The sequence below is a fragment of the Limulus polyphemus genome, unplaced genomic scaffold, assembly GCF_000517525.1.
Source record: "Limulus polyphemus unplaced genomic scaffold, Limulus_polyphemus-2.1.2 Scaffold1842, whole genome shotgun sequence".
Lineage (NCBI taxonomy): Eukaryota > Metazoa > Arthropoda > Merostomata > Xiphosura > Limulidae > Limulus > Limulus polyphemus.
The window spans coordinates 190,313-216,916 of record NW_013667452.1 but is presented as its reverse complement, the minus strand read 5'-3'; the positions used below and the strand labels follow the sequence as shown (position 1 = coordinate 216,916).

The 26,604-nt window shown below is 33.0% G+C and overlaps 1 protein-coding gene across 5 annotated transcripts in view; it reads left to right on the top strand.

The window, feature by feature from the left end:
• Positions 1 to 670: 670 nt before the first annotated feature.
• LOC106465119 (RNA-binding protein 41-like) overlaps positions 671 to 26,604 on the top strand; it is a 33,475-nt gene continuing 7,541 nt past the window's right edge. Inside the window, exons 1-5 of one of the 5 annotated variants that reach the window (XM_013925318.2) lie at positions 671 to 882; positions 1,896 to 2,032; positions 3,855 to 4,044; positions 10,235 to 10,894; positions 21,444 to 21,576. In XM_013925318.2, coding sequence (XP_013780772.1) covers positions 1,908 to 2,032; positions 3,855 to 4,044; positions 10,235 to 10,894; positions 21,444 to 21,576 — 1,108 coding nt within the window. In that variant the 5' untranslated portion in view covers positions 671 to 882; positions 1,896 to 1,907. Of the gene's footprint in view, positions 883 to 913; positions 1,064 to 1,126; positions 1,283 to 1,347; positions 1,816 to 1,895; positions 2,033 to 3,854; positions 4,045 to 10,234; positions 10,895 to 21,443; positions 21,577 to 26,604 lie in introns of those variants that run through there. The other 4 variants (XM_013925319.2, XM_013925317.2, XM_022392954.1 and 1 more) reach the window with 4 other exon arrangements.

Sequence of the window (26,604 nt, the reverse complement as noted above, 5' to 3'; positions counted from 1 at the left end):
ATTTACTTGTAGACCACTCAGTGTATAGTTAAAGTTATGTATATAATTCAATAGAATTGGCATCTTCTAGTCCATAGTCGTAGACAAGTTTTCACTTTGAAGGCGTTTTCTTTCTAAAAAGGCCGGCTTGGCCAGGTGGTTAGCACGCTCGACTCGCAATCTGAGGGTCGCGGGTTCGAATCCCCGTCCCACCAAACATGCTCGCCCTTCCAGCCGTGGGGGCGTTATAATGTGACGGTCAATCCCACTATTCGGTGGTAAAAGAGTAGCCCAAGAGTTGGCGGTGGGTGGTGATGACTAGCTGCCTTCCCTCTAGTCTTACACTGCTAAATTAGGGACGGCTAGCGCAGATAGCCCTCGTGTAGCTTTGCGCGAAATTCAAAACAAACAAATCCTTCTAAAAAAAGCATTACGTGAAGTTGCAATGGTCATTCTGAAATGAAATAAAACTGAATAAATGGATATCACCTGTTGTTTGTATCATTACTTTGATAAACATAATTAATTCACAGAATTAATGATGAGGTACAAAGCCCACAGAATATTGTGATTTGAAAAGGAAGCAAAGAAGTTTTAACACAATGTTGGCAATTTTTTCTTTTTTTCTTTTCTTTTTTTGGGGGGAGGGCTGTTCAAGCACCTACCTATTTATGGTCTTGTAGTGGATCTGTTTTGTCATAAAACGTTTCACTAAATGCCGTTCGAAATGAAATGAACATAACGTTTATTAGTAGTCATTTTCTTTTTAATTTAAGGATATATAGACAGATAGATAATTAGTCAGGTCAATTGACAGATTTATTTTTGTCCATATTGCTTTCCATAACAAGTTCGGTTTGAATAAGAAACCTCGAACTTGTAGCAAATCTCAGCTTACTGACGGTAGGTGCCATGTTTATGTTACCCTGTTTCTCAACTTAGAAATTATACGACTACTGCTAAAAGTCGTAAACCTGTTTGTTTTTTATTTTTTAGTTAATTAATTTAAAGCAATCAGATTTAAGTACTCTCATTTGTGAAGACACTGCTCACACGAAAAACCTAATGTATTTTCAAAATTCATGTAAGATTGATTAAACGTTTTATATATTTGTAAATATTATAATGAAAGTAAATAAAATACTCATTCTTTGTTTGAGTTTGTAAAAGTTTGCAACTAATGATACTTTGAATATGATAATATTAGTATATTAGTAAAAGCAGTATCTAAAAGTAAAACAGCATCCTTCCTACTCCTAGTAGTAGCAGTAGACTGTTTCACATGGTGTTTGGGAAACCGAAAGTAAGAAAGTTTTCACTTCAGCCTAATCCGAAGGAGGCAGACTAAACCAATGAAGTTTTAATTTTAAAATGTTTAATAATTAATATTGGTTGTATGTAGAATATGCATACGTACGTAGCCTGCTTACTGTCAGTGAATTTATTAGATGTCATAGCAGAATCCTTGGAAGAATTTTTCCTTTTATTTTAAGAATATCAATGCTAACACACTATATTATAATTTATATATATATATATTACTTTCCTCATAAAATTTCGACTTACTTTGCACGTAGTAGGCTAAACCTTATTAGGTAGGATCAATAAAATTTTGTAAGTGTTGTTATATTATAAAAAAATATAAATCTGATTGGCTGAATATATGTTGAAGCTTTGGTGACAGTAACTGTATGGACTGAACATGTGAATGTGGAAGGAATATATGTCTTGAACATTGCAGTGTTTAACTTAAACTTTAAGGTTTCAAATTTACTGTGTCATGGCTGTTAAGAAGATGAAGCTGCCAAAATAGACTTCAGAAACACATGAATCCAAGTAATAGCATTTGAAATAAATATTCTTTTTATTGCAGTTGTTATTCTTTATCTTTTTATAATATAATTATTTTGATGTAGGAGATAAGAGTCATGATCAGAAGGGTTAATAATGCAGTTTCTGAGAAGGAGGGCCATTTTGGTACAGAGACAGAAGGGGAGAAACAACTCAGGAGTATTGTTGATAAACAGCTTGATACAAAAATTTCTCTTCAACAGTATGTAGAAATAGTTTTGAATGCACTCACTTTTGTAGATTTTTGTTAAAATGTGTATGTAGCAATCACAGTTTTCTGTTACTGCAGCTATTAATATTTCTGCTTTTAAAAGTATGCATGATATATAAAAAGAAAACAATGGTTAAATCTTTGTAAATTTAATTATATGTTATACCTAATTGTTTAAAAAGTGAACAAAAGATTACTATCCTATCATTGTGTTGAACACAGTTTTTATCTAGAAATAAAACATTTTAATCTTACAAAAGTTATAGTTTGTCACCAAATTTTAAATTTGTGTGAATGCGTTGCTTACTTTACAATACATTAGAAGTTATTTCCGTTGTCTCGTTTTGGTCTCTCTTTTTTTTTTAAGTTAATGTGTGTGACATATTTTGTACATATGTGTAGTGATGACTGAAGACCCTCAAAAAAGTATTACTGTATTCCACAAATTGACACCTAGCTATTGTATAATGCTCAAACTTAAATGCAACAGCTCTGGGTGAAAATCTAATTGAGGCTAACAGAAATATGTATATTCACTTGCATTTCATGTTATATGTTAAATTTTAAGCTCATTGTGGATAATCTTAATTATATTTAAGAGAAAGCATCACTGCATTTATACCAGCCCTTTCTTTGGTTACATAATATATCTTTCTCTCGATGCTGGTCATATGTTCCCCTAAAATAATCATTAAAGAATTTATAGAATAACATTGTGGCTGTTTCATCCACTTAAAAAACAACTCAAATCCAACCTCAATTATTTAAATATTTAACAAGTCTTCTCATAAACTTCCTTAAATTTACTGTATTCACCACATGTGAATGCTACCAATTCAAAGGCCTACCACCTTGTTAGAAAACTAAGTCTGTCTAAGCTGAAGATGATTCTTACCCTGCCCAAACTTGTATTTGTGTTCAGTGTTCCCTCTAGGCTGCACAGCTGCACAACAAACAGTCAAGTGCTGTGCACTTCATTATTTGAGCCATGCACATCCTAAGTAATGGTGAGGAATCTAAACATGTTGATGCCTTTAATGACCCTGGCAGTCAATAGGCCTAAAGCCCAAATAACCAACTGGTAGCATTGCAAATGGGCATAATGATCCAAAAGGGTTGATGGTCTAAAGTACTACCTGCCCCTAAAAAGAAACTGGTAGCACACATCCACACATTACTTTGATACTGGTGCACATAAAACAATTCATTCCGCACATGGATTGAAAAAATTAGAGGGATCGTTTGTAAGGTAGGGAGCCCAAGATGAAACACAAAATCAAATGAGGCCTAACCAGTGACTTATACATGTAATATTGAAATTATAACCTTTTTAGACTTGTATTCAATGTTTCTTTAAAAATATCCTAAAATCCTACCAATTGCCCTACTACTTGGATGTTTTAAAAAACTGATCCACCAAAGCACTAAACAATCCCTCTTCCATAACTCTGTTATTTCCATCAAAATTTTGTTTATAATTTAAATTATGATAACCTACATATATTACTTTGCATTTATTATTTGAACCATTTTTAAAACTTGTTTTTTTATTGTAATGTAAAAAAAAACAGCTTTGAAAAATTCAAGTACAATAGAAATTGTATATTTTATTCAGTCAGTGACACTAAAAGAAGTGAGAATCATGTAATAAAACACTGGCATGTGTACTTGTAAATAATTTTAGAATGAAAGAGTGGGTGAATTTAAAATTTATTCAAGATTGACATTTCATCATGTGCACATTGCTCAAGCAATATGTGGTTTTCTTAAAACATATTATTAGAAAAAGAACATTAATTTTTTTTATTTTCAGGCAGCTTCAGCAACATAAAACATTTTCTCATTCTGGAGATTTTAAGGAAATTTCTGAGAGACTCTCAGGAAAGCGTACCATGAAAGAATTTCAGCTGATAGAATATTTATTAGAGCAAAAAGAAGAACTAAAGAATTGTGGGCTTACTGAAGAAGAGATAAATACCTATCTAAGTTTTCTTGGAAAACTGGTGAGTTAACAATGTATGGCACTGCACATTTTCTGAATAAAAGTTAATGGCTCATTCGTATAATAAGTCATTGAGTTTAGTCATTGGTCAGCTGTACTTTCGAATAATTTGGATGGTATCAAATTATTTGCTAGACATTCTTATAATTCTTTTGACTTCCAAAATGAGTCAGACATGTAATTAGGTTGAAATGTATACTTCAGTATGACATAAGATATATGTAGAATAACTTTTTATACACAAAGCTATATGTTTAGTTACGTTAACCCATTTCAGCCTAGGGTGGGATACTGAGATCACTTGATTTATTCTTTCTCACAGTGGAAATACTGAACCAAATTACGTGAAATTGAAAACAAACTTCCTAAATATTAACCTCACATGTGTGAGTGAGTGTGTGTGTGTCTATGTCTATATATAAACACATATATAGATGAATGACCAGATTTTAAGATACATGCATATAATTTGAGGACAACAAGGGAACTGATGGTCCATCTAGGTCATCCCTTTTCACTATACTCAACTCTAAAATAAAAGTAAAGCACTCAATAACAGCCCTTATCATTGAAATATTTATCAAGCTTTACCTTAAATTTCCTTAACCCTTTTGCTGCAGGCAGGTGAAAGGCCACATATTATGACATTTTAGAGAGTTATTTTCAAAATGTTAATAAATAGCTTTGCTATTATTTATGACAAAGGAATTCACATTAAAACGATGGTATATTTCAAATTTTAATATTTCATGTGTTTTAATTTCTTAATTTAAAAGAAAATCTAAAGAAAAAATAACTTATTTTTTGAGCATCACATAGCATTTCTTGTTGTGTTATTGTTCTGTTTCTAATTAATTACGATTATGTGTGCAGTAGTTAACAAATTAGAAACTCAAATTGAAGATATTGTATTGACAAGTTATAATTAAAAATAAGAACCTTCTAGCTCTTGGATTTGTGGAAATGTCAATATATTTAACCAATCTAGTAGTTTGGACTCCTCCCACTAGTCCATTCTTTCAAACCTCTTGTCTAGTCCCACATATTTTATTTTCTATGAGTTTATTACCAATAGAAAGAGTAGTTACTTTTGTACATAAATCTTATAGCTGTTTGTAAACAGCTTGAAAGAGAAAATCATAATTTCACCAAACTCTTGAAGTATGATTAAGTTGTTGCTCTGAAGAGAAATGGAATTTTTTAAAACTCGTATGGAGCTTGTTTAGACACCCAAATAAATTACAGGGATTTTGTGTGCACTAATATAGTAAGTTGATATTTTTTAAATTTTCTTATTTGTGTATTTGAAGTGTCAAAAACTTAATAGCTCTACACCCTTCACTCGGAAGAATAAACAAGGCTTATGGCAAGGCTTAGCATGTACGACGCTTGACCACAAAGTCTCATAACCACTGTAAGTACTCAAAAACTTTGTTTTTTGAAGTATATTTTCTTTATGTTTGTAGGTTTTAAGAGAAGTAACTAAAATTTAACCATTTGTGAATAAATAATAACAATATATATATAAATACATATGTAATGTAAGGTAGCTGAAATTTCCTTATATTTCACAAAATACTGGTATTATAGTTAGAGATTTGTAATTTGACTTTGTAGGCTCATACAGTTATGCCTATTGAATTTGTATTATTTTTCTAATTGTCTAAATTCAGGTAAAATAGAAGCAAATTATGCAACACTAGAAGCTAAGACAACCTGAAAAAAGTTATTCATAACATTTTAGAAAGATACAATACTTTACAAATGTCTTCAGAATAAAGTTATGCACAAATGGTATACATCTCTATAATGAATAATGCCCATACAAATTGCATGAAATAATACGAAGTTATACACATTCTAACATGCAAAATGTATACAAATGTTGACACATGATAAAAGGAACAACCAGAATGAAAGGATCAAGAATGTAAAGAATTAAAAAAAAAAGTTGTAAATAGGAAAACTGTATCAATGAATGCAAATTTAGATAGGTATTTTACTACAAACATTTTAGATGTTGTAAACTGATTTTGACACATGAAAGGGAGCATTACTATATGAATAACAAAAGAAAATTTTACAAAATATTTCAGTCAAAATTCAATGAAAAAAGTTAAAGTAAAAAATATAAACAAAGGAATAGAGCAGACACTTTTAGATAAAGAATTAACTTCTTTGAAGAGTAACACTAGTGTGATACTCTTGATAATGTTTAATACAAAGAAATTCATTACAAAGTTTACATTTGATTGTTATTTTCTGGGAGGCACAGTCTGCATCTCTTCTTGTGACTTCTATGAACAGTTGTTGGGAAGTGCTTGCCAAGAGTGAGTCACAGGGGTGATGAGTCCTGCACAGTTCTTGTAAGTGGTATACCAGAAGGACCTGGTCTGCTTTGAAGTAGAGGCTCAATAAGAGCTGTGATCTTCTGGGACAATGCTAGCTGATTGGTTTGTTATTTATACAGAATGTAAGCATTTATAACTGTCAAGTCCAAAAGTAAAAAAAACAAAGCATTTTTTTTTACACCATTTTATTGTCCTTCGTCTAGTAGAATATTAACTTAAATGTTTGTCATTCGGGCTCACTCCTCCCCTAAACTTGTTGTAGTGCACAATTAACACAATTAACTCCCTCTTCTTGTCACAGTTGTCATAGTATTAGGTTTTAAAATTGAAAGTGCATAGATGTCTCGTTTCTCAGTCTATTCACAGCTGTCAGAGTTTGACATTTACAAAATTGTGCTTACCCTCTCTGTAGGTTTGTAGAAACCAGTTGCTATGGGAAATACAGTCTGTCTTTCTTGTGTCCCACAAGCATAGGTTCCCATGGTTAGTAGTTTGTCAAATAGACGAGGGGAAGTGTAAAAGTTGTACATGGAAACCTAGTGGCCTATTCTGTTGTACTTGTCCATCAGTTCCCTCACAACATTGTCTGCTAAACCTTCAGCTGGCATTTGTCCCTCTTTGCCTGTGTAGATTTTACACTTCTACCAGGAACCACAACTTGATACCCCACTTGTCAGGTTTCTTTGGTAAATATTTAAGGAAACCAATTCTACATTTTGTGCCCATCATCTGTTCATCTATAGTTAGTTCTCTGTTAGAAGAATAGTTGGAAACAAAAGAGACAGTATATGATAGGTCTAACCTTAAAAAAAATTATCATAGTTAGGGTCAGTTCTAGGAAGAGCATTAGTATTGTTATTGAAATGTAAGTAAGTGTGGATAGCTAAAAACCTGTTCCTAGAGAAGATATTAGTAAGTCAAGGTAGACCAATAGTCAGAAAGAGAAGGATAAGGCTTTAGTCCCATTTTTAAAGTTCAGAATGTGTAACATCAGTCCATTTGACTTTTTTTTTTTAGTAGACCACCTTCTTGCTGTGCCTGTCTATTGTTTTCAAACTGATTTGTTTCCTTCACAATTATACTTAAAGTTTCTACAGTAAATAAAAGTTTATAGAAATAAATAATTATATTCAAAGAGGTGAACTGTCTGGACACAAGTTCACCTCTGTTGAATGGAGGTATGTTGAATTGCTCCTCCTTGGTGATCTGCACCCAGGTCAAGTTATCATTGCAGGCGAGAAGCTTCTCCTGCTGAGAAGGGATAGTTCTAGTACACACTGAAGCTCTACCCTTTTCTAGCCCTGCCTCTTTTCTGTGGTGATGGTGTTGCTTGTCTATATGTACCTGGCCTGAGTGGTTCTGGTACATCTTCATCTGATGACAATCTAAAAGTTACTTCTTGATCTGTCCATAAGACAGAATCAAGAAGAGCTGGTTCTACCTCAGGCCATCTTGTTTTATACACCAGTTCTGTCAGAGGTATTGCAACAGAAGCATCAGCTTCCTCAACTGCTGATTCCTCTTACAGACTGCCTCCTTTATCAGAAGAGAAAAATACGTACAGGAGAAACTGTATCTCTTCCTCATTGAGAAGATTCTTCTTTCTCAATTCCTGGTACTTAGCTTTCAGTTCTCTTTTAGCTTCCATTTCTAGAAGAAAAAAACATTACATATATATTACATTATGCATGAAGTATTCTCCATTGTGTAATATTATTATATGATGTGTATTAGTTCTTTATATGTATATATATATATTCTGTGATGTGTATTGTAAATTTCAGAGGCAGTATATTTTATGCTAAAATACAGAAACAGCAACAATGGATTTTGGTCAACAACTATATACTAAAAATATTGAACGGAGATTCCAGATGTATTATAAATAATAATTACTTACTTCTAGGTAAAAGTCAGTAACAAGGAATATGTTTCTAGCAGAATGTATTCACTTGGTAACAACTTGTCTATGTCTTCCAACAAAGTATAGAGAAATAGCCAAAGTCAGAGTGCTTGACTGAATTTGAACGCTTGCAAAACAATAAGTGGATTTGACACATGAACGTTTATTGGTTGATGAATAAGTTTGCTGAAAGAGAAGTAGGATTTCACAACCATGTGCACCAACAAGATCTTTGTATACCTATATAGTATACCGCTAAATTTTTAACATTCCAGAAGGATAATCAATATTCCAAGAATTGCAATGTTTATTGTATCAGCACCGAACAATATAATAAAAGTTTTGACAGATTCAAAGTGCAATCTTATTACTCTGGGGAATACTTGTAAACACTTTAGGATACATACATAAACCAATAAATTCCACATCCTGTTGTCGGTATAAATGTTTTTACTAATTCTAAGTGCAGTATGATCACTCTAGTTGAATTTTCTAGTAATCACTGTAGGATATATAATCTGAAGATACATTAGAAATCCTGTTCTCGGAGCAGGGGTTAAGTTGTCTGTCTCTTCATGTGTGCTTTGTTGCTTTTGAAGGTGTCATATTACTGTTTCACGTAAACAGTCTACTGACACAAGCAGCGCTTTATTGCTCTATTTTCAGCTGATTTCTATTTCAGTTGTAGACAGTAAAATACACATAGAAAATAAATGTGAAATGGTTAGCAGTTGAAACTCTTAAGAGAAGTACTGTGAAATTTCATGGACAATAATCAAGAAAACAGAGCACAACTGCTCATTTTATTTCTGATTTTACAACTTTTCTTTCCATTATACAGGTAATAAAAGATGAAATATAAAGTTTTACTACAAATAAAAAGTTTCATATTCACTTAGCAATCACGAAAAAGAATGTTGAATCTTTTGAGACAATAAGAATTATTTTTAATGTTTACATAAAAATCGTTTTGCTCTTGGACTAGTAAAAAAAATATTTGATTCATTCACGGACAAATTGTTAGCAAAAATACTTCATTAAAAACTTTTTTTTTTGTACAAATGACATGTAATGTTTATTAAAAGTCTGCCATATATTGTGGAAGTACACATAGTGTATTAAAAGTTATAATATTAAAACTTAATACAAGTAAAAATGGTCATGTGTTCAGTCCTCCTTTTTTTTCATTCATAAATACATATAACTTTAAAAAAATGTGTGAATAATCCAAACCTTTAGCAAACAGACAAAAATGATTTAGCGATTTGGGTTAGATTCTTTGTGGTTCGAATAAGATAAGTAATTACAAAAAGGAAGCCATTTAAAACTGTTGACTGAAAACATGAAACACACTTTAATTATGATATACATCATACTTTTTTAGGTGCCAAAATTAACATCTCAAATTTTTCATATGACATTTGTACATATAATTTGATAACATAATCAAAATTAAATTTTCTTTTGGAACAACTGAAGACTAGGTTTGGGAATGAAAGTGGGAACTACCTTTTAAAGTATGTGGAATAGTGTTTTTGGGTTTATTTTTTCAGCAAGGAAATCTGTCTTCTAGAGTATCTTAATACTGTTAACTTGAGTTATTTTAAATTCTTGCATCAGTATTTATGATTCTACATACTTTATCACAAATAGCTGTATTCGTAAGATCATGATTAAACTTGTGATATACCCAGAAAATCTTATAGGCTACCAAGGATATATTTTTTCTGTAGTTATTATTTGATTGTGTGAACTTGTTCTCATACATATCAATACAAGTTCATTCAGTAATGAAATTACATTAACATTCATTATGTATAATATTTCAAGGAAGTTGACTCAAGATTATTTCATTTTTGTCATGTTTATGAAGGATGTGTATGGAGATTTATAAACAAAAAACATTAATTTCTTTTGTTTCTTATTCATTTTTATAGGGTGGAAAGAAACGTTATCTTTCTATGGAACCATCTATTCAAAAGAAATGGCTGAAAGAAATTAAGGAAAAAATTTGCTCACATTATAAAACAATTAATGAAGTTCCCAACAGCAGCATGATCAAACAGCTAACCCGCCAAGAAATGGATATTGAGAAGACTCTCTATGCTGGTTGTGAAACTAAGAAGCATCTTCAGTTTTTAGTCACTTCCAGAGAAATGTCACAGCTATCTTCTGATGATCCATTTGCTTATATTAGCTGTTTAGCCCAACAAATTGGACAGAAGAGCTCCATGATTAGTGATCAGAATGAATATGACAGTCATACAAAGCTTCAACAAAAACATAGCTGTTCATTCTCACAGAACAAAAAATGTTGTAATGTAGACTGTAAAACGGAAACTGATTGTGAACAGGAGTTTGATGATGTAGATTCTAAAACTAAAACCAATTTAGCACCAGGAAAAAGTTCTTCAGAAATAAAACTTTGTGACAAAGACCTTGAAATAAAAGAAAGTCTAACATCAACAAAGAATTCTTCAGTGTTTCATGTCAGTGTTCCACTTAAAGAAAAAGAAATCAGAGAAAACAAACTAAGCTTGGATGAAATTAGGAAGTTACCTAGATTTAGTGATTACCATCCAGGGAAAGAGAGTCAGGTTTGTTTTTCTATTTTTAACAAAGCACTTTATTAATGTTATACAATATTTTATTTTTATTGATGTGATATAATTTCATGTATTTCTAATAAAAAAAAAAAAAGGTGTGAAAATCCACTTTTATTGATTACACTTTCCTATTAATTATAAGGGCTTGTAGTTAATGCTGTTTGGTGGCATTCCCTTCCATGTTCTTTCTTTCATTTTTTAACTTTATGGGAGGTTATCCAACTACAGAGGTTGAATATATTATATTAAAACAATACTGATTATGCAAATCAGCAAGTTTAATGACAGCTCATAGCTGATATAAAGTTGTGGTGGAATGGCAATTATCAAAACTACATTTTGATAGTGTTTGGCTTTTCATAGACAATGTTAGGCCAATAAAAACCAATCCCTATTGGAAAGGGTATAAATAGCTCTTTTTGACATAAAATATTAAAATATTCATATGTTTAGGTCACAAAGATGTGTTCAGATAACAGATTTAGAATTTGCATGATGAAGACCTCCCTTGTAATTGGTGATATTGGAAAACAAAGGAATATGGAGCACCAGAACCATCAAGAAAGAGACCTGCAACAAGCCTATCTTAGCCTTGATAAGCAAAGTGTACCATCTTGTAACATTTGAGGATCCACAAATACAAAGGTTAGTGACAAAGGCTATCCACATACTCCAGGCAACAGTATTCAATGTAATCAAAAGGAATATACATCTGGAAATAAGGCCAATGGGGTATAGATTCATTAAGATATGGTTTCCTGTCATACCTCCTGTTCAACAGTCACATACCACAAAGAGCTGAAGAATGTAATGGATGTTCTTGCTATTTGACCCAAAGACATACCGTTCACATTACTGGATGCACTGTCTATGAATGTCTCTGTCATAGGACTATTGGAAATTTTGCTGGAAAGCCATTGTCCTTGTACACTAGATGGGTTATGGGAAACTTTGCAGTAAGGAGTACTGTACTTTGGGCACAACAACCTTATAATGAAGCTCTTTGCAAAGAAACTGTGCTGCAGGGCTGTTGTCAAGATGCATGAGGCTTCAGAATTGTTTTGATATAATGTACTCAACCCACTATATAACTTGCATTTACTTGGTATTCATGTAACTTTATCAAATAATAAGTCTTGAAAAAACAACTATTTCACTGTTTCTGGTTCATTCGATAAAGTTCAGTGATATTTTTTTAGTATCATTGATTCAGTATGTCAAACAGTGCCCATGTATGAGTAAACTGTAATGGATTGCAACTGCCTGTTGTAAAAAGCACAGTTGTAGAGGACGATGTTTTATTTTCTGGTCTTGAAATGTTGTCCTCTACACTTGTGTTTTTTACAACAGGCAGTTGACATCCATTCCAGTTTACTTCTCATAAATACTCTGCCTAACCAGTCTACCAAAGAGTACCCATGTATCTTCAGTTGTTGCAAGGTTGATATTGGAATAAAAGTTATGGCAGCAAACAAAAAATGCAAGTAATCACTATTAGTTCAGAATGTAAGAGCATCAAGCTGTTGTCAAAGAAAAGCTCCTAATTCTAGTTATGCTAAAGGGAAACTTAAAAAAGTTCTAAAATGAGCTTGTATGATCTGCATACTTTGGAAAATTAGTTTTTTCAGATATTTATATGAGATTGTTTATTCCAAAAATAAGAATTAGAAATTAAAAAAGTAAGAGATTTAAACATACACAGTGTACCATTAAATAACAAGATGCCCACTCCAGAAGGAATGTTGCTTTATTAAATAAACCAGGGGTGTCCAAACTATGGCCCGTGACTTTCGTTTATCTGGGCTGCCAATAGTTTATTAAAGTAATAATATAATTTTTGAATATTATAAAAACAAAAAATAAAACGTAATTGAGCAAAATCCAATATGATCATGTATGCATTCCTACTTAATTTTACCACAACCCCTCCAGCCGCAAAGCCTAAAAAGATCTACCTTGTCCAAAAAGAATTGGAGACCCCTGAAATAAACAAACATGAAACAAAGGGTACATGATTAACATTAATATGTAGTGGATCTTCACTTTGCAGTATTTACCATATTTTTCGGAATATAAGATGCACCCTTATTTTAAAGACAAAGTTTTGGGGGAAAAAAGCTACAGTCGCATTTGAAAGATTTTTTATTGAACAAAAATTCAATTTGATACTTTAGAAATTAGTATATATTGTTTTAAACACAAAAGAGCTCAAAACATCAAAATAACAAAATACCATAAATCAAAAAAGTTTACTGCTATTTAGTTTGGTTCAAAACCTACAAAACTTCATTGCTTTCACTGTATATTATTTTTCTATTATTTAGGGAGCATTATAAATAGTTATGTTTTTAAAAGAAAAAAACTACTATTGTTATAAATAACACATTCAATTGAACTAAACTATGCATGCCTATTTAAATATATTTACACATGGCTTGTGTATATCGTATATATACATATATATTATTCATGCATTCGGTGTATAGGACTCAAGCAGATTTTGACATCAAATTTTGGAGTAAAAAGTATGTCTTATACACCGAAAAATTTTGTAATAAAAAAACATTATTACACATCATAACTAGAACATCTGAAATTTCGGTCACTGTGATTGCAACTCACTCCAGCCAAAGACCTAGGATGAGGATATCCCTAGAATTTGATTGTTTAGAAGCTTTTGCAGGAATTTCTCAAACATGGACCATATACATGTTTGATAGGATTTATATCTGATGATTGGCTTGGCCATGGGAGAGTGGTAATACCCTGACCTTTAAGCCATCATTTTGTGACTCTGGTTGACCTCTTCTTGAAACACTGCCTTATCTGGTAAGCTGATCATTAGCATAGACAAGTAAAAGGCTTTGCTCAAGAATTGTGAAGTTTTGAGCAGCAGTGACTATTTATGTTCTATAATCTTTACTAAGCTATACCTGTATTTATGTATTGGTATTTTTTGCACATGACATTAAAGAAGTGATTGACTTATATTGTCATGGGTGTCTGTTTACTTATTGATAAGCTGTATATATGTGTGTTTTTGGTGTTCTAATTTAGCTGTAAGTTAAAAATGGTAATATTACCAAAAATTTTACTTGTAGTTTTAGTAACAAGAGTAACTTGTACTTCATAGCATTCATGTGACTGTTAGAAGACTAATGATTTTATATGTTTTTAAGATAACAAAAAGAAATAGTTATTGGTAGTTGAATATTTAGTAAAATATCATTATAATTTCATGGTTAAACATTTATAATTAAGAACTTCTTGCTCACTTAAGTAATGATAAAGTACATTTGCTTTATAATATTTACTGTAGTTAGATGTTATTTAAGTACTGTTGTAATTCAGTTGTCATTTAATAAATCACTTTTCACATCAGCTTTTTTAACACCCATCAAATGAGGCAGGGTAACAGTTTACTGATGATTGAAAAAATCAAGCCATTCTGGTATCACTTGTTTCATTGTATGAATTTCATATGGAATTAATTTTGAAAAAAAAACGATTTAGCCAAATTTTGACTTTTAGGCTCATCAGGAACACTTCAAGCTCACTCCCTCAAGTCTAGAACATCCAAGTTGGTTTAAGAATCAAAGCTTGTTTGTTGAAATATACACAAAAGAATGGTATGAGTCCTTTAATGTGTAAATGCAAGATAAACATTGCATCAACTGTACCAGATGTAGTAGACGTGACTGTGAATGTGATGAATTGTCAATTGAAACAAAACTTGCATGGACGATAGGTAGGAGATAGCCAATAATCTCATTAGGAAAAAAAAAAGTGCCCAAAAAGCAGGGATTTCTTGCATTGGGTTGACGAACACAGAAACCGAAGATAACAACAATGAAGGTATGCAGCAAATGGAATGAGCTCAAGTTTGTAGCAGTTCTGTTGTGCAAAATAATGAACAAGATAAAGACAGGGGAGATAATAAATCACCTACATTGGGGGAAATGGTAAGGTATCTTTCAATGGAAAGAAGTATTGCAAATAATCTACCAAGTAAACATGTTCAGCGGACTGAAGTTTAGCTGTCTGAGAAGGAAAAGAGGGCAAGAACTATGCCATTTTGCATTGCAGCATTGAAATGATGCCTTTAGGAGCTTCAGTGATTTTCATGTTTCAGAACCAGAAATACTACACAATTTGGAGAAACATACCAGAGAACTCAATACAAAGAAAAGTATTGCTGGCTCCATTTGTGCACATTTTTTACCTACAAGTTGAATTTTGGAATTGTGTACTATTTGATATAAGGCAATTGAAAGCTCAAGAGATGTTCCATTTATTGAAGAATTGTAATGGCTGCTTCCTACTGTTAGAATTGTCCATCTATATAAAGAGTATTTGGTGATACGTGCTGTGAAGTGGGTTTTATCTTCTCAAAATATCCAAATATTATCATGAGGCATAAAAACTGTAAATATTGACAGTGAGAAGAAACACCTGCCATGATTTACAAGAAAGAAAATACAGGAGTACATATATTGGGACTACCTCTGAATATCTGGAGAGATTGGATCATATAGGGTATTCATCATTTATTAAAATTGCAAAATCACTGACAGATTTTGATATGAAAACAAGAAAGGTTTTTGTTATGTATCAGGTATTTTTCTGTACAATAATTTATGCTGTACTTGAGAAAGTAATTGGGTCTATTCTTGACCCTCAGATGGTGGATGAATGTTGGAAATGTCTTTGGAAAACTGAATGTTCTCTGAAAATGACATATGACAAACACATAACATCTTCAAATGATGCCAATTGTCATATTACATACTCAACACTGGTAAAGATATTGCAGCAAACATGAATAATGGGTGCAAGCTTTGTCAACTGCCTTTTGAAGAGCTTAAATATCTGAACAATGAACAACCAAATAGATAAAGAACATCACAGTTTACTGAACAATTGCAGGCACATATTCAAGCTATATATGGCTCATAATCTTCGAATCAAGACTGCTGTACAATTTATCCAGTTCTGAAAGTTGTAATTGTATTGGACAAATGATGATATTTGACCAACTTCATTTTGGGGAGAAGACTATTGAATATTATGGTAAAATAAGGGTTTGTCTTGGCATGGAACCACAGCATATACACATCTGTTTTCATGTTTACTATGAATCGATCAAAAGTAAATGAGCTTGTTACATTGTACAAAGCAGTCTTCACTTCTTTAGACACTGTGCTGAGAATTGATGAGACTGTTTTTCTATCAAATAGTATTCAGATATTTGAGTATTCAGGCATGGTGTCAAAGATAATCTATGTAGGAAATAGTGTGCCTTCATATGCAGAAATAAAGAAAGATGAACCTGCTAGTGAAACAGAAGTGGAAGACCTTGAAAGGAAGTCTAAGTAGAGTGATAACAGCAGTCATGAAGATGCGCCACCACAAGAAGATGAAGTTGATGATGATGAAAGAAGTAAACAAAAATGAATCAATAACTGAAGATGAAATTACAGGGAATATTACTGCCTCTACCTTTAGAAGTGGTCAAATGAATTGGAAAGCTTAAAGGAAAGACCCACAAATTGAAGCAACATCAGTATGAGATATCATTTCTTTAGATTGTTTCATTCAGGAGCCTGAGGATGAAAATATGTGCATTGTATGCCACAACCATTCAAATCTGAGAAGTTTAAGAGCCTTCATGTGTGCCAGTTTGCATGGAATCAGCATGAAATCGTGATATGCAGTATACAATATGTGTTTGATCTGATTTATTCAAGTATCATGTCTTTCTTGATTGGAGCGTCTTTTTGATGCAGATGGCAACACATCAGTGTCTGATTCTATTGAATGACAAGACAATACTTCAGAATATGTGACAGAACCTTTCAAAATTGGTTGGTTTCTGTATCTGACAAATGGTAAATTTATGGCCACAAGTATATTTTGAGATTTATAGACAATGTTGGTGAAATGTATAAATGAGGTCTTGAAGATAACTGAAACCTGGAAGAATGAGAGAGGAGCTGATTCGAAGATATCTTAATCAATTTGAAATTTCTTCTGAAGCTGAAATAGGACAAAAAATATTTTCTTTGACTAAATACAGGAAGACTGGAAATGTGTCAAGTAAGAGAAGAAATGGAATTGCAAAGGAATATTTGGATGTTATCATATGCTTATTTGTTGAGTACCAAGATAACATCAAGCCAATGGAATATTTAGGGTTTTCAAAATGCAGTGCAATCACTTTATTGATTATCCAAATTTTCCAAAAGCTAAGACAAAAGTGACTGCAATTAAGTCTAAATTGAAAAGCTCTAGAAAATTGCAGGAAAGGTCTGAAGAATAGAATATTGGTCAATAATCCTGTCTTTCTGTGTGCTATACATATAAATTGTACTGTATACTTAGATTTTGGTAGTTTTACATGCAAATCATATTATAAAGTATGTGATTGCATTTTCTTTATATTTTGATGATGACTGGGTTTTAGTCATCACCATACCCATACTACTATCTGTTGTCCTGGCTTGTATGATAGATGTTAATGTAAACATAGTAATACAAGTTAGAAACTTCTCTTTTTTTTTACACTCAACATAACTTAAAAACTTGCTGAACAAGTTTTAACCAACTACAGTCACAGTAAACATGACTTTTACACTACCACTTGAATGTTTTGAGTCCCAGGAACTCAGCCACTTGGAATAAATGGGGTCCCCTTTATCACAAAACATAAAAATATCAGAATATTTTATTTTATCATTTATTATTTAGTAAATTTAGTAGCATTTGAACATTTTCTACTTTGCATTAATTTGCTCATAATGGTTTCCTTCATGACCTGGCATGGCCAGGTGGTTAGAGAGCTTGTCTCGCAATCTGAGAGTCATGGGTTCATATCCCCGTCCCACCAAACATGCTTGCCCTTTCAGCTATGGGGGGTATTATAATGTGATGGTCAGTCCCACTATTTGTTAGTAAAAGAGTAGCCCAAGAGTTGGTAGTAGGTTGTGATGACTAGCTGCCTTCCCTCTAGTCTTTTACTGCTAAATTATGGACAGCTAGCACAGACAGCCCTTGTGTAGCTTTGCGTGAAAATCAAACCAAACCTTGCCACATTATTTTGAAGGTAGTGCCACATCCAACTAAAATTGCCTTGTAGGAAATGTGGATGTTATTGTGTTTAATCAAAGTAAAATACATACAGAATATCTTAATTTTAATAAAAACTTTGCAATGGTGAATTGGAATAAAACAGGAAGCAACATGAATGTAATTTTAGCCTGTGTCCCCAACGTGCATTATTCAGCTACTTTCTAAATCTGTATGTTAAAATTTGTACATTATATTATATGTGAATATTGCTTTTAAACCAAACAATAAACCACTTGTTTTTTGATGTGACTTAACAGTCTTTATTTTTGGTAACATATATTTAATTCCAACTCTTTTTTCTTTTGGTTTATAGCATATTTGTTTTCCACATGCTGTTTCTTATTGCCCCTACTCTAAACCATCTCCTTAGTCTTCTCATTCTTTTAATCTTCCATGAATGTGAAATTCCCACCAGAAGACAATGACTTTTTAAAAGATTCAGGCTTACCTTGAATGTGCCTGTTCATGTGCATACCCTGTTGTCTGAGTTTCTTTAAATGCTGTTACATATGTTACAGTACTTTGTGTTTGAAAAGTGGACAAGGGCAGTTAGCCTTTTTTCTCCAGCTGTAGTTTTTTTATGTCAATAAGTTTGGTATCAAATTGTAGATTATAATTCAAATTTTAGTACTTTACATTAGTTAATTTCTTAATTTAAAAGTAAATATTAAAACAAAATTCCTAAATATCGACTGTTATATGTCACGTGGTATGTTGAATGCAGTATTGATGTTTTTTATGAATTAGAAACTCAAGTTATCAATATTAACAATGTAGAATATAAAATAAGAACCTCGTATCTTTTCTATTTTCTGAGATATTATTATATTTAGTGAGTCAACCAAGGTGGCCCCACCCACCTCTTCCATTTTTGGAAGTATTTGCTTACATACACCTACTTCATTCTATGACATGTTTATAACCATTGAAAGCTCAGAATGTCCCCCACATGATTTTCTCAGTCTTTGCAAAGTGTTTAAGGGAGGAAACTTTCCTTTTCATGGTAGAATTGAAGCAGAGAGAGAAGAGATAATGGAGCTCAAAATATCATATTTTTTTAGACCCAACTACAGCTTAGTTACTAAGACTGATAAATTATAGTGGAATTCTGTGATATTGTTATAGTAACTTATGATTTCTTGTTATTTCAAAATGCATATATAAAACCTAAAAAAGTTAGTTTTACATCCTCCATGTGTGAAATTTGACAAGGTTTAGCAAAATTATGGCAAGCAGCAAACGAGTACAAACTTCATAAATAGACGAGATCATTGTTTTCTGTATTTCTTTATTTACTGTTCTATGTTTCAAGAAACATAACTGAAATTTAAGAATTTATTTCTAAATACTAATAAGATATATACTTATGTAATATATTATAACTGAAATGTGATTGTATTCTACAAAATACTGGTCTGCTAAGACAGTTGCACTTTGTAAAGGCCAGTTTTATACTTTGTTAGATTGTTTAGGCAGAGTAATCAAGATGAGTAAACTGAAATGGATGGGAACTGCCTGTTGTAAAAAACACAAGTGTAGAGGATGTTGTTTCAAAAGTCTTCCATCTTTCAGTTTACTTCCATTCCAGTTTACTCGTAAGTTTTTATACAATTGGATATAGTAACATGAGTGCACATGTGTCACATCATTGCAACTTCTGTAATGCTAGTCAGACACTACTGAAAGGACAATAAAATAAAAATAATAAATATATGTAGGTGTATAATGTTATGAGATTTAAGCTATTTAGAATAAACTTTTGTGATTTGATATAATTTCTAGTCATTCTAGAATGAAAAAAGCCTAACTTTATATATTTCCTAATTTTTTATGATGATTATGAGGTTGGTCAAATTGGCCAAATGCATACAGAGATAAAATAGTGAAAATAAGAGATAAAATATAAATTTTTTTCTAAAAACCATTTGATAATTATCTTGAGGTTATAGAGATTTTTCTTGTGAAATTTGACAATTTTCTGATACATAAAAGTATTTTTAATCTTAAAATCAAAATTACATTGCATGTTGGATAATCAACATTTGAAAAGAAAAAATGCACAAGCAAATCATTAATTAAAAAATCTTAATATTTAAAAAAATCTGATATTTTGTGTACGAAAGCCTTGTAATGTTTACTGATAATCTGCAAAATTTTGTGAAGATACGTATTCATTTAAAAAGTTACAGTACAATTGCTTTATGGTTATTTTTGGGAATATGGGCTGAGTGGAATCACTCACCTGGAGTAAAAGCATCAAGAGGTTTGAATTTTGTCGATGATAGGTAAAACAACGAATAACAAAGTTTACTCTTGATGAAGAAAAGTCTACCCTTCGAAAGTGCTTGTGTTACAAGGTTTTGTACTTTAGTCTTTAATTGATATTTTTAACTTGTATGTTTTCCTAACAACATGGAAGTGACACATATTTATTTTTTAATTCATATTTTCATAAACAACAAATGTATATTATTGAAAATGTAGAATTAAATCCACCTTCTTGAAAGCACTTTTTGACTAGATAACTAAAAATAAAAACAGTCATTGACAAAATTAATGCAAGTATAAAATACACTCATTTACAATTGATAAATAACAACCATAACTCGTATCTTAAAAGATAGGCAGTCATGTATGACTTCTTGCAGGCCACTTCTGCTAAACAGAATGTAGTTTGATAAGGTGACACAACTAAGTCATGATTAAAGTTTTTCAAATGCATTTTAAAATTGTCAGTTCGCATGTCTGTTATTTTACGATAAAGTATCACATTTTCTTCTGATCATTTAAATAAAGTGTTTATAAGGAATTATACAATACCAGAGAGAAAAATATAGTTTACATATGTCAGATCACTGGTCCAGTCAAGGAGATATGAAAAACCAAACCAACTATTGTCTGTATACCTAACAACAGGGTCACTTACATACTGTAAATTATAATTATAGGATTGCCATCAAATGAAAATCTGTGAAACAAGATTATTTTCAATAACTGTGATGAAATTGTATTGTTCTCATTCTTTTTGAATCTCTCCTTTGACATGGAAAAATAACAGATGTTATGTCATTTATTTAGGCTCTAAATAACACTCAAGAAATAACATTTACAAACTTGTGGTGTGCAATGGCACCCACCAAAACAGAAGCACTGTTTTTTATTATTGGTGAGTCTTAATGGTGTTGAACATTATTGTTAAGGGGTGTATCATATCTTTCATTTCTCAGTATTAAATCATGAAAAAACATTGTGTCTGTATTTTTGTTAGTCTTAATAGAAATATTCTACACTCTTTGCTCCATGACAAAGTTCATGATTTACTTACCACATCACTATGCATTTTGATATACACTACTGTAAAACGTGCATAATAATTTCTGAGGTTTATTGGATTTTATACTTGCTCTTTTAGGTGTTGTTTATAAAGAATCTTCATCCAAAGGTATATGTTGAGGAGTTGGTTGCATTATTCAGCAGCTTCGAGCCAGTAAAGTATAGACTTCTTAAAGGGCGTATGAAAGGCCAAGCTTTTATTGAGTTTTCAAGTAAGTGACCTAGCATGACTATGTATTAAGTTTTTTAAAGACCATTTTTAATTCTATTGACATATAACTGTTTTGTATAATTTTTACACTTACCTTTTATTTTGAAATGTTTTTATTACTTGTTTACAAAATAATAATAACATAACCAGTTATTTGGTATAAATAGTCCTTTATGGCTTTGCACTATAAAACCTCCAAACCAACTACCAGATCATTAGTATAATATTCAACTGACAGTTCTTGTGCAAGGAATTAATAAAATTTGTTGATGACTCTAATGACTTAAAAGAATGAATGGTGACATTTATGCTTTGCTCAGGTTATTTTTTAGTACTAAATGCTGGCAAGATTCAGGATTTTCTAATACTGTAAAAGATGATTGTGGGTTAATGCAATTACCAAATGCTTTTCTTTGAGAGTTCTTTCTGTCAGAAATGTTAGAATAGGAAATTAGAATGTGCTATAAAAGTTAGTTTGATAGACTTTGTATTTCAGATTTTATTGTTTTTGTATTGTCAGATTTGTGTTTTCTGACACAATGCTCCTCCATGATGGAAAACTCATGATTATATCTATCACTGCATGGAGAGAAAATAGCAAAATATACCTGCCACTGAACAGAATATATATGAGGAAGAACCCAGATCACTGAATAAAATATTAGTGGAAAAGTAACTATATCATTGAATGGTTTATTATTGAGAAATTACAATGAACTTGTGTCAATGAAGAAAGTAAAAGTGGGAAATACTTTTATCATTGACTGGAATAGTAATGGGAAAATACTGTATCATTGAACAGTAGTATTTGAGAAGAAAATACCATGGAATTAAGTGAATGAAGTATATCTGTTTAAACACTTTTACAACTGAATAAAATATAATTGGGAAATGTCTTTATCATTGAAAAAATGGATAAATATGCTATCATATATGGAATATAAATGAAGAAATGCTCAAAAATTAAATACAGTAATAAGTGTTGATCACCCTTATTGTTGAACATACAGTGTTAGTGGAGGTCCTATAACTGACTGTAGCATAAGGAGGTAAATATATTGAGCATTAGTGTGTACATACCTGTTTTGGAAAAAAAAATGTGGGAAAGGTATTGGAGTATAAGTGAAGAAAGACCTTATCATTAAAAAGAGTTTAAAATAAGCATTAACATTTTTCTTTGTTTATATCGGATGTATGTGGTAATTATTTTTCTTCTATTTTTATTTTGGATTGACCGTGGTGGCCTAATTCTTTGCATCCTGTTACAACAAAATTGTGCTCAGCACCTTAAAGCTGTGGATACATTATCAGAGTGATGGTCAAATTTTATAATTCAATTAAAGTAGCACAAAAGTTGGTGATGGGGGATGTTGAAAAGCTGCCTTCTATCTAGTCTATAAGTTCAAAATAAGGGTCGGCTAGTGTAAATAACTCTTGCCACTGTAGCAAGCGTTTTCAATGCTTATATGGGCTAAGAGTGGAAAACCTGGAGATTGAGAAATAGCTATAGTGTCAGTGGAGGTAAGTGTGTTAATTGGAATATTACTGTTCCTATCCTTATGCAATACAATGAAGACATTTATAAAAGAGTGATATACTGTAATTGAACAATATGACTTTCAAGGCAATTCAGGTTAGTTAGTTTATTTGTTTTGGATATTTGTGCAAAGCTATTTTTATACCCAACTCGAATGCCTTTTGCAAATTCTAATTTGCAAAATTCTCCACTAGTTTCAAAGCACCCTCTACTGTGGTACTGTATATAAGCACCTCAATCAGATAATAAAATCACTTTTTTTTTGACAAAACATTTGGCACGGTTTTCTATAAACAGGAGTGTTGTGATCATTCACAATATACGTTGTGACTTTGAATATGGTTGGCATTACTACAGTTATATCTTCGTTTATATTTATAAATTACTTTAAAAAAAAATGTACCGATGGGTATGAATTCCCAAGTTAATGTTTCTACTATGGAGGCCAACCAGAACTCTTCCACCTCTGCTATCTGGTGTTTGTCAATGGCCAGAGGAGGGGTCACTCTCAATCAAAGCTGTCGGTGATATGATTCGACAGGTTTTGCAAGTAACCTGGGACTAGCTGGGAAGAATTTAGACTTGCTTTTTGGCTCCTTCTTTTACTAGGTCAGCCTCAACAGAGGATCATCTTGATTAGCCACCTCTAGCCCCTTTTCTTCAGTTGGTTACTCGGGTTTGTGAGGTTTTGGGGGGTCTTTCCTATTGCATTTGACTGTACTCCTTCCTTGTTGGCAGAAAGGACAGCAAGAGATTGCTTGGTTTTCTCCTGATATTGCTGTTCATGCTGGTAGATTTGCTGCTCAGTTATACGACGGGATAGCTATGCCTTGTCCCCCACATTTATTGGAACAGCATGCTTTGGTTTATCACTGCCAGGAGAAGGTATATTTAGATTCTCAACAGATGAACCCCCTTTTGGACCTGTGGGGGTTTAGATTGGATCCTTTAAACAGATCACAGTTTTCTCAGATTCGTCTTACTTTCACGATTGTCCTGCGGTATTTATCTTCGACCCAACTGATGTCTACCTCAGTCAGATTGTCTTTTTCAGTTCTTTCTCTGGTTTCCTGGATGGTTTGTTGTTTGGATGTATTGGGTAGAGAAGCTTTGATAGAAAGCATTCATTTACCGGAGTTATGGGAAGCTCCTTTTCTCCATCCCATGTTGTTTGCTGGAGTTCCAGAGATGTTAGAATCACGAATTGATTCAGCTCATTTACATTCTTTTTTATAATCATTGGCTTCTTGTCTTTCTGACACTGATTTGGGAGTGTCGGCTCTTAGTGTTTCCCGACCCCCTCCTTCAGTTCCCAGGTCGAGGATCTTTGGCTTGAACGGACCATTGATAACAGCGCCAGTGACTATTCCATGGGTAGGGGAGCAGTGGGAGTACAATTAGATCATTTACTGGACATCTGGAATTCTTTCACCAGGGATCCATGGGTACTTCATGTTCTAGCTTCAGGGTTGGTCATTCAATTTACCTCACCTCCAGCATTATCTGCACAACCTGTGGCTTTTGCACCTCCAACAGATCCACAGCAAGTGGAGCTTCCTTCCCAGGCCATAAGAGAGTTGTTAGTCAAAAGAGCAGTAGAGAGGGTCAATCCTTTTCTTATGGAATTTTATTCCCATTTATCTGTTGTACCCAAGAAGACAGGAGATTGGCATCCAATCATCGATCTGACTTGACTCAACCAATTTTTAGATCATCCTCGCTTTACTATAGAATTTTTTCTCAACTTACGATGGCACTTTGCACCAGGGCTCTGGATGTTACTAACACTTATCTCCACATTCCCATTGTGGAATCTTCCCAGATGTTTCTCAGATTTGTGCACAAGGGTCAGGTGCTGCAGTTCAGGGCTCTACCTTGTGTCTTCTGCAGAGTCGTTCGTGCTTTTTCTCATTATCTGCATTCCTTGAGCTTGTGCACACATCATTATATGGACGACTGGCACCATTCTGTAAATTAGCAAAACAACTCTCTCAGATTCTCTACAAAAGTGGGCTTCTTTATCAAAATGGAGAAATCTATTCTGTCACATATGCAATATCTCGTCCATCTGGGTGTGTTTTCCAATACTCACTTAAGTCGTGCTCAACCAACCCATATCAGGCTTCAAGCCAAGGAAAGAGCTGTCAGACTTTTACTTATGTCTCCTTTTCCTACTGTGCTGATGGTTCTCTCTCTTTTGGGGATGTGGGCATCCCTCGATCCTCTCATTCCTTTGGGATGAGCACATATAAGCTCCCGTCAATGGTCACTGCACGACCAATGGATCATGCATTCCGATCCTTTGGATCATCCTATTTCATTACTCAGGAGCAACATCATCAATTGTGAATGGTGGTTGGATTGGAACAACACTACTATTGGGGTACCCATTCTACCTCCTCGTTCACAGATCCATCTGTTCACAGACTTGTCTCTTCACAGATGAGGAGCTTATCTTCAAGGTCAGGAGTTCCAGGGTATTTGGACAGAAGATGAGTCTACCTTCCATATAAATGTTCTCAAACTCCTTGAAGTACACTGGGCAAGGGTTCAAGGTCTGTCTCTCTTAAAGAAAAAAATTGCCATGATACATTCCAACAATTTCACAGTGGTATCTCATATTTCTCGTCAAGGAGGCACACTTCTTGAGACCTTTGTTTTTGTACCTTGGATCTTCTCTGCTGGGCTCATTCCCATCATTTCAGCCTTTTTACATGTCATGTTCCAGGAGTGATGAATTTAATTGCAGATCACTTGTCACGACACAACCAGATTCTTTTGATGGAATGGATGCTACATCACAATGATTTCAGTGGATTTGCTCTCAGTTCAGGTCTCCAACGATTGATGCCTTTGCGACTCATTGGAATTCTCAACTATAGTTGGTTTGGTCTCTAATACCTTATCCTCAAGTGTTGGCATTAGATGGGTTCAGTCAAGATTGGACAGGTTTACATCTGTATGCCTTTCCCCCGATTCGACTATTGCCCCAGGTTCTGACTGTGGTTCGTTCCACTCCCTGTCAAGTTTTCTTGGTTGCACCGTATTGGCCAGCTCAAATGTGGTTTCTGCTTCTTTGGTATCTGCAGGAATGTCCATTTCTACCTCTTCCACATTGGCAGTCTATGTTGAGACAACCTCTTTCAGACATTTTCCACCCAGATGTTTGGAAATTCAGTCTTTATGCTTGGAAGTTATGCAGTCCTTTGCCCGACATAAGGGTTTAACTTCTAAGATTTCTCCATAGGCCCCACAGCTGTTTATCAATGGAAATGGAATACTCATTGTCGGTGATGTATTAAAAGGTCATGCTTCATCTACGGTGGCTTTATATAAGGTATCCTTATCCACTATTTTTCAATTCTGCACTAGCAACCACTTTCACTATAATTACTACAAGTTGCAACAGGCTCTATCGAAATGGGGTGTTCCATAATACCATCTAGGCACCTATCTGATGGCATTACTTTATTATAATGGACCACCACTCAT